At 40.8% G+C, this 14,725-nt stretch overlaps 1 protein-coding gene across 3 annotated transcripts in view; it reads left to right on the top strand.

The window, feature by feature from the left end:
* The window catches only part of Evi5 (ecotropic viral integration site 5), a 171,088-nt gene that overhangs the window by 41,506 nt on the left and 114,857 nt on the right, over nucleotides 1-14,725 (top strand). For all 3 annotated transcript variants that reach the window (XM_045138140.1, XM_045138139.1, XM_045138142.1), the window contains exons 3-6: nucleotides 5,810-5,999; nucleotides 6,811-7,035; nucleotides 8,063-8,137; nucleotides 11,990-12,115. In XM_045138140.1, coding sequence (XP_044994075.1) covers nucleotides 5,810-5,999; nucleotides 6,811-7,035; nucleotides 8,063-8,137; nucleotides 11,990-12,115 — 616 coding nt within the window. The remainder of the gene's footprint in view (nucleotides 1-5,809; nucleotides 6,000-6,810; nucleotides 7,036-8,062; nucleotides 8,138-11,989; nucleotides 12,116-14,725) is intronic.

Below are 14,725 nucleotides of genomic sequence, written 5' to 3'. Positions count from 1 at the left end.
AGCAGGCCCTGCGGGCAGGATGCGCCGAGGGCAAGGCCCACGCAGCTTCTCGGGCTGCTGTGCTCGCCGCAGCGGTTACCGCATCACACAGCGGCGGTCCCGTGTGCTGCCGCCGGTCCGCCCTCCTCGCTCTCCGCCTGGTCCGGGCCCTGGTGCAGATCCCTCCGCGCCGGGCAGACCTAGATCCCAGCCTCGCGCCTCCCTGCCACCCGCGGCTGATCAGTACTGGCAACTGTAGGGACTGACAGTGTGGTCGGGTTTTTGTTTTGCAACACGGCCATCTTCACTCACTCAGTACACTGAGTGTGATGTCACAGCATGGCAATCACTAGGCGATAGACGTCTTTAAGCACCATTTATAATTGTGTGGGACCACAACTTACCTTCTGTCCTTATGGAACAGCCAGTCCTCCACAATGGCTCACTGCTGGGAAGAGGTTTGATCCTGTCAAGTATTCCACAAAATGTTTCAACACTCAGATGGAAGGGCTTTTTCACTATAAAAATTCTAAGATTTTTGCTGGGCGTGGTGGTTAGTGCACGCCTTTAATCCCAGCACTCAGGAGGCTGAAGTAGGAGGATTGCGGTGGAACTGAATTCCAGGTCAGCCCGGGCTAGAGTGTTACCTAACCTTGAAAAGAATTTTTTTCTAAGATTTTCCTTGAGAAAACTCTAAAATTTGCTCGAATGTCCAAGAACCTTAGCAAAGCAGATATGAAGTAATATATATCTTCCTTTCTTTAGCCAAAGTGTACCAAAAATAATCTTTTACAAGCTAATAATCATGATCTTTTAAAGTTTCGGAGGATTTACATTAATAAACACCTCTTTTCTCTTAATTTGTATCCCTAGTGCCATTTATCCGAATTAAAAAAAAAATTTATGAGAGAGAGAGGGAGAGGGAGAGAGGGGAGGGATTGATTGATTGATTGGGGGTGCCAGGATCTTCAACCACAGCAAAGGAACTCCAAACGCATGTGTCACTTTGTGCATCTTGCTTATGTGGGTCCTGGGGAATTGAACCCAGATCCTTTGCCTTTGTAGGCAAGCGCCTTGACCGCAAAGCCATGCTTCCAACCCTTAACCGAATTCCAATAAATATAAAATTGGGCAACAACTTAGAGCAAGTTCTTCAGTCAAGATTTTAAGAATCTAAAGAATTTAAAAGATTACTTTAGAGAGAGAGAGAGAGAGAGACATACAAAGAATGGGCACACCAGGGCTGTTTGTGGCTGCAAACTAACTACAGGCATATGTGCCACTTTGTGCATCTGCCTTCATTTGGTTACTGGGGAATTGAAACCCAGGCCTGCATGCTTTGCAAGCAAGTACCTTTAACTACTGAGCCATGGAGGTTTTTGTTGTTGTTTATTGCTTTTGGTTTTTCAAGGTAGGGTCTCACTCTCTAGTTCAGGCTGACCTCAAACTCCTAGTAATCCTACCTTGGCCTTTTGAGTGCTGGGATTAAAGGCATGTGTCACCATGCCTGGCAAGTGTTTTTTTTTTTTTTTCTCCTGAGGCAGAGTCTCACTCTAGCCCAGGCTGGCCTGAAATTCACTATGTAGTCTTAGGGTGGCCTTGAGTTCATGGTTATCTTCCTACCTCTGCCTCCCTTACTGGAACTAAAGCCATATGTCACCATGTCTGGCTAAGTTTATTTATTTATTTTGGATTTTCAAAGTAGAGTCTCATTCTAACCCAGGCTGACCTGGAATAATTCACTATGTAGTCTTGGTGGCCTTGAACTCATGGTGATCCTACTGTCTCTGCCTCCTGTGTGCTGAGTGCTGGGATTAAAGGCTTATGCCACCATGCCTGGCTTAAGTTTATTTATTTTGTTTGTTTTTTGATTTTTCCAGGTAGGATCTCCTGACCTGGAATTCATTATGTAGTCTCATGGTGGACAGTCCTCCTGTCTCTGCCTACTGAGTGCTGGGATTAAAGTCATGCGCCACCACACCTGGCTTTTAAAATATTTTTAATTTTATTTATTTTGTTTATTTATTTATTTGAGAGCAAGAGAGAGAGAGCGAGCGAGGGAGAGAGAATGGGTGCACCATGGCTTCTAGCCACTGCAAATGAACTTTAGGTGCATGTGCCACCTTGTGCATGTGGCTTAGTAGGTACTAGGGACTTGAGCCTCGAACTGGGGTACATAGGCTTCACAGGGAAGTGCTTAACTGCTAAGCCATCTCTCCAGCCCAATATGTATATGTATATGTATATGTATATGTATATGTATATGTATATGTATATGTATGTATGTATGTGTGTGTATGTATATATGTATATGTATGTATGTGTATGTATATATATAATATATGTATATATATTATATATATAATATATTATATATATATAATTTCGAGGTAGGGTCTCACTCTAGCCCAGGCTGACCTGGAATTCACTATGTAGTTTCAGGATAGCCTCGAATTCAGTGATCCTCCCACCTCTGCCTCCCGAGTGCTGGGATTAAAGGCGTGTGCCACCATGCCCAGCTAGAATATTTTTATTTATTTATTTGAGAGATGTAGAAAGAGGCAGAGAGGGAATGTGGGTATACTAGGGCCTCTTGCCATTCCAAGTGAATTCCAGACATAGGTGCCACTTTGTACATCTGGCTTTATGTGGGTACTGGGAATCGAACCTAGGCTATCAGGCTTGTAAGCAAGTGTCTTTAATTTCTAAGCCATCTCTCCAGCCCTAGTTTGATTTTTTTTTAATAGAAATGAACATAAATCATAATGCGCTTAAGATGCTTATAGTGTAACTTGCTACTTAAAAATTTGAAACTGGGGTCTGGAGAGATGCTCAGCGGTTGAGGCACTTGCCTACAAAACCTAACAACCCAGGTTCAGTTCCCCAGTACCCATGTAAAGCCAGATGCACAAAGTGGCATCTGGGGTTTGTTTACAGTGGCTGGAGGCTCTGGCATGTCCATTCTCACTCCATCTCCTAGCTCTCCCTACTTGCAAATAAATAAAATAACTTTTTTTTTCTTTTTGGTTTTTTGAGGTGTAGGGTCTCACACTAGCTCAGGTTGACCTGGAATTCACTATGTTTTCTCAGGGTGGCCTTGAACACATGGTGATCCTCCAACCTCTGCCTCCCAAGTGCTGGGATTAAAGGCGTGCACCACCATGCCTGACTGAAGACTGTGTTTTAAAAACTTGAAACTGCTGGGCTGGAGAGATGGCTTAGCGGTTAAGCGCTTGCCTGTGAAGCCTAAGGACCCCGGTTCGAGGCTCGGTTCCCCAGGTCCCACGTTAGCCAGATGCACAAGGGGGCGCACGCGTCTGGAGTTCGTTTGCAGAGGCTGGAGGCCCTGGCGCGCCCATTCTCTCTCTCTCTCCCTCTATCTGTCTTTCTGTCTGTGTCTGTCGCTCTCAAATAAATAAATAAAATATTAAAAAAAAAATTTGAAACTGCTATGCATAGGTGATAAACTACCGCAGTTACTGAGACCAGCAAAAATTACTGGAATGCATATTAGGTTTTATCTTTTTATTATTTATATACTTAATTATGGAGTCTTTTTAAAAATAATAATTTATTTATTTATTTGAGAGAGTGAGAGAGGGCAGGGGAGAGAGAGAGAGAGAGAGAGCGCAGCAGAGAGAGAGCAAGTGAGAGAGGATGGGTGCACCAGGGCCTCTGGCCACTGGAAATTCCAGATGCATGGGCCACCTTATGCATCTGGCTTTATGTGGGTACTACAGAATCATTCTTGGATCCTTAGGCAAATGCCTTAACCACTAAGCAATCTCTCCAGCCCAACTGTGTCTTTTAAAAATAACATATATTTTACATTTTATTTTTATTTTTTCCAAATGTTTTTGAAGAATTTTTGAAAACATTTATCAAACCACACCAAATTTACTGACAGACGAGTTATGTTTCAAAGTCTAGAAAAAGGCCACAGAAATCAGCACGGTAGAATACACAAAGAATCATCTCAAAATCAGGTAAACAAACAACAGTTATTACCACTTATGACATTTTATTGGCATATGACAGTTTACAAGAGTCCTTGTTGTATTGTGCTTCACACTGAGTAAGAGTCGTTTAGCCATCTACATTCATTCTCATTGGGTAGTATTTTTTTCTCAAATTGTAATTGAATTGCCAACACTTGATTTTACCTCTGACAAAAGGGAACAACAGCAATTCCTTGAAGTAGAGTGCAACTGGAAAAAAATGCTTCTTATATGAAAATTCCTAGGATGTTGAAGAGCACACACCTAACTGAGTCATGGCCTTCTTAAGCGGCTTTGTTACTTTTTCAGGATATATCCTTCGGTTCATTTATACTTCTTTCATCTGGGCCAACTGGGATTGATGATAGTAATGTCCTGGAACCTGTAATCTAGCAAACTTAACAGGAGGACCATTCTGCTTTTTAAGTATTTCATTTAGTGTGAAATTAAATGTCAGTTTCCCCAAAAAACACATGCAGATTTTTATGTTTGGCTCTGAAAAAGATAAAAGCACAATGATGTTTTACTGCAGAATTCTCACAACCCTCCTAATGAACTAAACAGTATTATTACTACTTTGCCTTCAAGTTTAAAATAAAAGTAACTGAAAGTTACATCCCATCAGCACATAAAACTACCATCTGCCAACTCCATAAGTGATTTCTCATCAAATCCTCTTTAGAAAAACTACACATAAACTCACTGAGATTCAGTGTCCAAGCAAAAGGTCTTAAAATTAGAAAAGCTATATATGTTTACATGTAATAATGAGAATCAAGCTCTGGGTTGGAGGAGACAATGTTTTTTCCAAATTTTTATTAACAACTTCCATGATTATAGAAACTATCCCATGGTAATATCCTCCCTCCCCCCACTTTCCCCTTTGAAACTCCATTCTCTATCATATCCCCTCCCCATCTTAGTCAGTCTCTCTTTTATTTTGATGTCACGATCTTTTCCTCCTCTTATGATGGTCTTGTGTAGGTAGTGTCAGGCACTGTGAGGTCATGGATATCCAGGCCATTTTGTGTCTGGGGGGAGCACGTTGTAAGGAGTCCTACCCTTCCTTTGGCTCTTACATTCTTTATACCATTACATTTTATTTTTATATATTTATTTGAGGGGGGGAGGGAGAGAGGGAGAGGGAGGGAGAGAGAGAGGGAGGGAGGGAGGGAGAGAGGGAGAATGGGAGTGCCAGAGCCTCTAGCTGCTGCAAATGAACTCCATACTCATCCACCACCTTGTGCATCTGGCTTACATGGCTCCTGGGGGAATTGAACCTTGGTACTTTGGCTTTGCAGGCAAGCGCCTTAACCACTAAGCCATTTCTCAAGCCCCTAAATAGTATTTTTTTTTTATTTGGGAGAGAGAAGGAGAGAGAGAAAGAGACTGAATGGGCATACTGGGGCCTGTAGCCACTGTAAAAGAATTCCAGATGCATGTGCTACCTTGAGCATGTGACCCTATGTGAGTACTGGGGAATCAAACCTGCGTCTTTAAGCTTTGCAGGCAAGTGCTTTAACTGCTGAACCATCTCTTGAGCTTCTAAAATTGTATCGTTTTTCTGGGCATGGTAGCACAAGCCTTTAATGCCAGCACTCGGGAGGCTGAGGTAGGAGGATTGCTGTGAGTTCAAGGCTAGCCTGGGACTACAGAGAGAGTTTCAGGTCAGTTTGGGCTAGAGTGAAACCCCACATCAAAAAAAAAAAAAAAAAAAAAAAATTGTAGAACAGTGGTGAAAACAGTTTCCCTATAATAATTTAGCCATCAGCACTGCTTCATCTAGTACCTTTGTGAGATGATATCTTGAGCAATTTTTAATTATGTTTTAGATTGTTAGAGACGGATAGTAAATCTTTAAGATCTGTAAATGGGTCAAGAAGAAATAGTGGCTCCTCTCTTGTATCAAGTTCGTCAGCCTCCAGCAACCTCAGCCACCTTGAAGAAGATTCTTGGATTCTTTGGGGAAGAATTGTGAATGAATGGGATGATGTACGTAAAAAGAAGGAAAAGCAAGTGAAGGTATTTGTGCTATTTATTGAGTTATTTCTTTTATCCCAAAGAGTACTAGGTATGGATTAATAGAGAATTAGGGGGGAAAAGATTCTAGTAATTTCCAAGTTATATAACAAACAGGCCAGTTTTATGTCATTTATTTGTGCCTCACTGATTGTATGTTGTTACAGAGGTTATAAAAATGTAGAAATATAATGTTCAAAATGATTTTGGAGAGCCAGGCATGGTGGTACACACCTTTAATCCCAGCACTTGGGAGGCAGAGTTAGGAGGATCACTGTGAGTTCGAGGCTAACCTGAGGCTACATAGTGAATTCCAGGTCAGCCTGGGCTAGAGGTAGACCTTTACCTCGAAGAACAAAAACAAAATTATTTTGGAAATTAGCTAATTTCTCTCATAAATTCAGAAAGAAGCCATAAAAGCCTATATAGTTGAGTCATCAGTATCTCCTCTTTCCCCAATGGCATCAGCCATTTGAATGTGTTGTATGTGGTGGCACCACTTGTAGACCATCAAGTCTGTCATACCTTTAGAGACACACTCTCACTGAAATGACAGAATTTATCTGTGGCTTTGTGCCTTAGCCCCTTCCCAAAGTCCCATCATAACAGGACATATCCACTGGTCAAATATTAGCCTCTATTAAAAAGTTTCAAAGTTTATTATAAAACAAGCTTTGTAGATTATAAATTTGACACAATTTTACGTTGTACTTCAACAGCTAACCTCTTCCCGCCCCCTGCCGAGCTCTTGGTTTGTAAGATGTGAGATGTAAATAATTCATTTTTAAGCTTTTATTTTATTTTTATCTTTTAGGAGCTTGTTCGTAAAGGGATCCCTCACCACTTTAGAGCTATAGTTTGGCAACTTTTATGCAGTGCCCAGAGTATGCCAATTAAGGATCAGTATTCAGAACTCCTGAAAATGACTTCACCTTGTGAAAAATTGATCCGAAGGGACATTGCTAGAACCTACCCCGAACACAATTTTTTTAAGGAAAAAGATAGTCTTGGACAGGAGGTTTTATTTAATGTAATGAAGGTAAGTTTTATTAATTCATTTTGTAATGAAATGAATTTTCAAGAGGTTTCCATAATATAGCATAAACTCCTATTATAATAGTCAGCTTTTTTGGTATCGTAGTGTAATTTCTGCTTTAATTCTGATGTGTATTGCCATCTAGTTTGGAGAACTTATTAGAAGATATATCACCCTATTTAGCATTAGTTGTCTGAAATAAAATCTACTATCACTGCCATAGAGAGATTCTTTTTAAAATATTTGTTTGCCTGGAAAGAGAGAAAGAGAAGGAAAGAGAGGGGGGAGAGAACAAGAACACATGCACACCAGAGCCTCTTACAGCTGCATACTCCACTGTGCCACTTTGTGCATCTGGCTTTACATGGGTAAGTACTGGGAAATCAAACCCAGGGCAGCAGGTTTTGCAAGCACTTTAACTTCTGAGCCATCTCCCCAGACCTATAGAGAAATTCTTAATGAAGATGAATGATTGGTTCACCTTGTATGAGCTTCACAACATGGGATGCACTTTTCTCCTGTCATACCTGAATTCCTACAGGTAGCAACAGATCCTGTTTGTAACAGCCTGAGTCCTTAAGAGTTTCAGTCTTTGAGAAGTTCATTATTCTGTTTTTCTTTATTACTGCCCTTTCCTTTTCCATAGTTTCTTTTTCTCCTAGACACCTCTGTGAAATACTTATTTCTTGTTAAATAATACCAGCTTTGTTCATGTTATAGTTTAATTGTTCTCTGGTTTTATCTTTGTCAGATATAAATTTTATTTGATTGTTAAAGCTCTATCATTTTTATTTTCTTGGTCCCTAGCAGTTGCCACTTTCTAATTGGGAAATTGTCAAATGAAATTATGTGTAATAAAATAGTTGGCATTTATTTATAGGATCAATGTCTACAAGTAAGCAAGAACTTTTCTAAAAAAAAAAATGGACTTTTAATGTCACTGTCTCACCAGTTTTATTTTATTTTTTTGATGAACAAAGGTAGAATATACCATGTTAAAGTATTTTGAACACCATGTTTTGCCTTTTAGGCTTATTCATTAGTGGATCGGGAGGTTGGTTACTGTCAAGGAAGTGCTTTTATAGTTGGATTATTGCTCATGCAGGTAAGTTATTACAAGTATTAAATGTCTACATTAATTAAGGCTGAGTTGGAAAATTTACAAATCATCTTTGTTTTTACTAAGCATACATAGATACACTAAGATACATAGTTATCTGTAGACATAATTTAAATAGTAATTATAGATATTTGATGTTCTCTAGACATAATTTGAATAGTAATTTAATTTGTACTTGGTAAGATAAAAAGTGTTGAAATGACATTCAATAATAGTATCTTGCCACCAAATGACATTTTTTTGTTGTTTGTTTTTGAGTTAGGGTCTCACTGTTGCCCAGGCTGACCTGAAATTCACTATGTTATCTCAGGTTGGCCTTGAACTCATGGCAATCCTCCTACCTCAGCCTTCTCAGTGCTGTGATTAAAGGCATGTGCTACCATGCCCTGCCACCAAATGAAAATTTAAAAAAATAATTATTTACTTTTATTTTCAAAATAAAAACATTTATTTGCAAGGGGCTGAGAGAGAGAGAGAGAGGGAGAGGGAGAGGGAGAGGGGGAGAGAGAGAGAGAGAGAGAGATATGCAACTGAACTCCATCCAGATGCATGTGCCCCCTTGTATATCTGGTTTTATGTGGTTACTGGGGAATAGCACCTGGGTCTTTTAGCTTTGCAGGCAAGTACCTTATCTGCTAAGCCACCTCTCCAGCCCATGAAAAAAATTTAAAAATATTATTTATTATTTACTGGAGTGGGGAGTGAGAGAGGCAGATGGAGCAAATGGGTGTTCCAGGGCCTCCAGCTATTGCAAACAAACTCCAGATGCATGCATCCCCTTGTGAATCTGGCTTATGTGGGTCCTGGGGAATTGAACTTGGGTCTTTAGGCTTTGCAGGCAAGCACCTTAACCACTAAGCCATCTCTGTAGCCCTTAAATGAAATTTTAATACTTTGTACTACTATCCTCCCTCCCTTTATTCTGCTTCTTTACCGGAAATTGAACCCACACCTGGCTTTTAACTTCTTTTTTTAAAAAAAACAAATATTTATTTTTATTTATTTGAGACAGACAGAGAGAGAGAAATTCGGTGCAAATGCCACCTTGTGTATCTGGCTTATGTGGGACATGGAGTATCTAACGTTAAGCCATCTCTCCAGCCCTGGCTTTAACTTCTTCATATGTATATTTGTACCATAATATTCTTCAAAAGCCTGTTATCTAATTTTAAATCTTGTGTGCATTTAATGAGAATAACTTTTTCCCAGCTAAGGAAGATACAAATATAATGTTCGCATAAAATCTTATTTAAGCTGGGTGTGGTGGTGCATGCCTTTAAATCCCAGCACTTGGGAGGCAGAGGTAGGAGAATTGTAGTGAGTTTGAGGCTATCCTGAGACTATATAGTGAATTCCAGGTCAGCCTGGGCTAGAGTGAAACCCTACTGTGAAAAACAAAAAGAAACAACCCCCCCCCCCCCCGGCATTACATATTTATTTGAGAGCAGAGAAAGAGGGAGACAGAATGGGCACAAAAGGGTGGCTCTTGCCACTGCAAACTAACTCCATTTGCAAGTGCCACTTTGTGTGTCTGGCTTTACATGGTTATTAGGGAATTGAACGCAGGCTTTCAAGGGTTTACAAGCAAGCACTTAACCACTGAGCCATGTACTGGCCCAGGACTTTGGTTGAGTAGTTTCTTGCCTGCTGGTGAGCATGTCAGCATGCCCCACCTCAGGACCTTTGTGCTCTTCAGTCTTCCAGGACTCATCCTCACAGGCTCTCTCACTTTAAGGTTTGCCTTCAGTTTTGCCTGATAAGTGTTTCTGCCCCTCATCTTTATAAGTAGTAATGTGTCTCCCTAGCATTCCCCTTTCTTTCTTTTTTTTCCTTTTTTTAAAGTTTTTTGAGGTAGGTTCTCACCCTATCCCAGACTGACCTAGAATTCACTAGGTAGGTGCAGGGTGGCCTGAAACTCACAGCAATCCTTCTCCTGAGTGCTGGGCTTAAAGCCACTTGTCTTTATTTTCTTTCCTTCCTTCCTTTTTTTTTTTAAAGTAGGGTATTCCTCTAGTTCAGACTGACCTGGAATTCACTGTTGTAGTGTCAGAGTGGCCTCAAATTCAATCCTGGAATTCACTATGTAGTTTCAGGGTGGCCTTGAACTCACAGAGATCCTCCTACCTCTGCTTCCCGAGTGCTGGGATTAAAGGTATGCATCACCGCATCTGGCTTCATCTGGAATTTTTAAAAATATATTTTATTTTATTTGTTTATTTGAGAGAGAGAAAGAGGCAGACAGAGAGAGAGAGAGAGGGAGAGAGAATGGGCGTGCCAGGGCCTCTAGCCACTGCAAATGAACTCCAGATGCATGCACCCCTTTGTGCATCTGGCTTATGTGGGTCCTGGAGAATCAAACTGGTATTCTTTGGCTTTGTGGGCAAACGCCTCAACTGCTAAGCCATCTCTCCAGCACCATCTGGATATTAAAAAAAAATTTTTTTTTCTGCAGTGAGGTTTCACTCTAGCCCAGGCTGACTTGGAACTCACTCTATACTCCCAGGTTGGCCTTAAACTCATGGCAATCCTCCTACCTCTTCCTGCCAAGTGCTGGGATTAAAGGCAGACCCACATTTATTATTAATTTCTTCTATGGATTGTCTGTTTCCTAGTTGGAAAGTTAAAACTCTTTGAGAATAAAAATTGTGGTTATTTTGGCCAGGTGTGGTGGCCATGCCTTTAATCCCAGCATTTGGGAGGCCAAGGTAGGAGGATGTCTGTGAGTTCAAGGTCACCCTGAGACATTGTGAATTCCAGGTCAGCCTGGGCTAGAGCAAGACCCTACCTTGAAGAACCCCCCCCCCAAAAAAAGTGGTTATTTTGGATACATTGATATTTATCCAGAAAGAGAAACTGTTTGGCTATAAGTGAGTGTTGGTTAGTTAATGACGTGGGCAAGATAAGGCAGTTTATTAGTTACTCTTCTTGCTGTGATCAAGTATCTGACAAGTTAAAGGAGGGTTTGTTTTGGCTTATAGTCCAGGGAATACAGTTCATCACGTCAAGACAGGCATGGAGGCAGGAACAGGACGCAGCTGGTCACATTCCACGCACTGTCCGCATGCAGGGAAAGATGAAGGCTCTGCTCAGTTTCTCTCTCTCTTTTTTTTTTTTTTTTTTGCTGTGTCTGTATATGTATGTGAATGTGTCTATGTATATGGCCAGTGTGTTTGTGTAGGTGGCATGTGCCATTGTGTGTGAATGTGTGGAAATCTCAGAGGACAGCTTCGGGTTGTCTGTCGTTGTCTTCCACCTTGTTTGGGACAGTCCGTCATGTTGCTCACCACCAAGAACACCATGCTAGCTCGCCTGTGAGCTTTGGGATTCTCCTGACTCCATTTTCCACTGCTGTACATGCACTGGAATAATAGACACGTATGCTACTGTGACCAACTTTGTACAGTTTCTAGGACTAACATTCTGGTCATCAGGTTTGTGCAGCAAGTTCTTTTAACCACTGAGCCATATCCTCCGTCCTTGATTTCTTTTTGTGGTTCAGTTCAGGGCTTCAGCCTATGGAACAGGGCTGCCTATTAAGGTGGGCCTTCCTACCTCAGCCTACCCAGTCTAGAAAATCCCTTTCAGACATGCCCAGAGACTTGACTTCTCAGTGATTCTAGATCCTGTCAAGTTGACAGTATTAACCACTACAGACAGTTCATCTCAAAGAGTTTGCAAGACTCACCTGTCATGTCATTCTCAGAGCAGGAACCTAAAACTTCCCGAATCTTAGTCGGTGGCTCCTTGTATTGTACTCACGGCTGCTCAGGCATGTTTGTGCTTGAACACTGTGTCTTGTAGAACCTTGACCTGTGGTACTTCTTTATCTCAATCCAGATGCCAGAAGAAGAAGCTTTCTGTGTGTTTGTTAAATTAATGCAAGATTATAGACTTCGTGAACTTTTTAAACCAAGCATGGCGGAGCTCGGCCTCTGTATGTACCAGTTTGAATGCATGATACAGGTAAAAAGTTCAGTTTCATATCATCTGGTTTGAGTGATAGTTTAGTAAATTTATGTTAAAAGCATTAAAGCAGCCTGGTATAGTGTGCTCATCTCTAATCCCAACACTCAGGAGGCTGAGGTAGGAGGATCACTGTGAGTTGAAGGCCAACCTGGAACTACAGAGTGAGTTCCAGGTCACCCTAGGCTAGAGTGAGACCCTATCTTGAAAACAAACAAATAAACAAACAAAAGCATTAAAGTGTGGGCTGGGAAGATGGCTCAGTGGTTAAAGGCACTTGCTTGCAAAGCCTGCTGTCCTGGATTCAATTCTCAAGCCACCCATGTAAGCCAGTTGAAAGAAGTAGGGCAAATGTTTGGCATTTGTTGCAGCTGTAAGAGGCCATGGCTCACACACATGCAAATAAATAAGTAAAACGATTTTTAAAATATCATTAAAGCAGTTTCAAAGCTTCTGTTTTAATTGCACAATCATTGTTGCTCAGTTAATACATGATTACATTTCTAAATGAGGTGCTATTTATGAATAAATCACAGAGTAGAACTGGAATGTAGGTTTCTTACTCAAACAGTATGTATTTGTGCCAAATGTACCATAAACTTGGTACCTTCTGTTACCTTCCATTTCTTTGAGGTAGCCTAAGCTCTCTTACATGAGCTTTGTGACTTTATGACACTGATGTCAGTTGGTTTACTATGGAGACTGTTGATCTATTGATATTTTCTCTTTCAGGCTACTCCCCTGCTTTCTTTTTTCATGTTTTTTTTTTTTTTTTTTTTTTTTTTTTTTGCTAGCCTGTAATCTTTTTCATCCCATAATTTTTCCATAATTTTATGTTGCTAGTTTAAGATTGTCTAGAAGTGACTTGAATGCATAAAGGTCGTTAAAAGAGGAGGAATGGAATCAAAGACAAACTGAAAAACATCTTTGAAATGTCCTTCATTTGTGGATTTAATTTTATTATTATTATTACTTATTTACAAGCAGAGAGAGGAGAAGAGAGGCAGAGAGATTGGGTACACCAGGGCCTCCAGCCACTGCACCAACCTTCAGATGAGATGCATGCACCACTTGGTGCATCTGGCTTTATGTGGGTACTGAGGAGTGAAACCCAGTTGTTAGACTTTGCAGGCAAGTGCCTTAACCACTGAGCCATCTCTTAAGCCCTTGGATTTAATTTTTTGTTTTACATATGTTAATAAGCTTACTGTACTGTTCTGCAATATAAAGGTATAAGTATTCTCATTTTGTTATATTTATTAAGTGAGCAGAATTTTAAAATGTAGGCTTATGATTCAGCTGACATGAGAGTAAGCTTTGAGTCTCCTTTCCCTGGAATTATGAAGTCTTCTGTCCTTTCATTATGTGCTCTGAGGAGTGGGATATGTGAAACATCTTTCCATTTTTATTTTTTTTATTTTTATTTTTTTAGAAATCCATCTTTTTTTTTTTTTAATTTTTTATTTATTTATTTGAGAGCGATAGACACAGAGAGAAAGACAGATAGAGGGAAGACAGAATGGGCGCGCCAGGGCTTCCAGCCTCTGCAAACGAACTCCAGACGCGTGCGCCCCCTTGTGCATCTGGCTAACGTGGGACCTGGGGAACCGAGCCTCGAACCGGGGTCCTTAGGCTTCACAGGCAAGCGCTTAACCACTAAGCCATCTCTCCAGCCCATCTTTCCATTTTAAGAAAATACCAAAATAAGTCACAAGGTGATTGATTTATTTATTATTATTATTATTATTATTATTATTATTATTTTTTTGGTTTATGAGGTAGGGTCTCACTCTAGCTCAGGCTGACCTGGAATTCACTATGTAGTCTCAGGGTGGCCTTAAACTCAAGGTGATCCTCCTACCTCTGCCTCTCAAGTTCTGGGATTAAAGGCGGCTCACAAGGTGATCCCCCCACCCTTTTTATTGAAACAGTAAGTTTGTGTCAGTCTTAACTGATGGTATTGTGGGTGTGTTCAGAATCAGAGTTGCTGAAGCTTCTGTGGTTGGCTTCTTGTTCCTCCCTGGTAGGAAGGTAAAGATGACCGACCAATGGTAGTATTTTGTTTGTTTGTTTACATTTTGTTTTGTGGTAGGGTCTACTGTAGCCCAGGATGAGCTGACACTCACTCTATAGCCCCAGGCTTGCCTTGAACTCAACAGCAATCTGACTACCTCTGCCTCTCCATGAATGGATTAAAGGGGGCACTCAGCTTACTTGGTAGTATTTTAACACAGCTTTTCAGGCTGGAGAGATGGCTTAGTGGTTAAGACACTTACCTACAAAGGCAAAGGACCCAGGTTTCATACCCCAGGACCCATGTAAACCAGATGCACAAGATGGTGCATGTGTCTGGAGTTTGTTTGCAGTGGCTGGAGGCCCTGATGCACCCATTCTTTTCTCTCTCTGTCTCTTTCTCTCTCAAATAAATAAATAAAAATTTAGCCGGGTGTGGTGGAACATGCCTTTAATCCCAGCAGATATAGGAGGATTGCCATGAGTTCGAGGCCACCCTGTGACTCTGTAGTGAATTCCAGGTCAGCCTGGGCCAGAGTGAAACCCTACCTCAAAAAAAAAAAAAAAAAAAAAAAAAAATTTAAAACAATAGAATTT

The sequence above is a fragment of the Jaculus jaculus genome, chromosome 19 (assembly GCF_020740685.1).
Source record: "Jaculus jaculus isolate mJacJac1 chromosome 19, mJacJac1.mat.Y.cur, whole genome shotgun sequence".
NCBI lineage: Eukaryota > Metazoa > Chordata > Mammalia > Rodentia > Dipodidae > Jaculus > Jaculus jaculus.
This window is presented reverse-complemented; position numbering and strand designations above follow the sequence as displayed.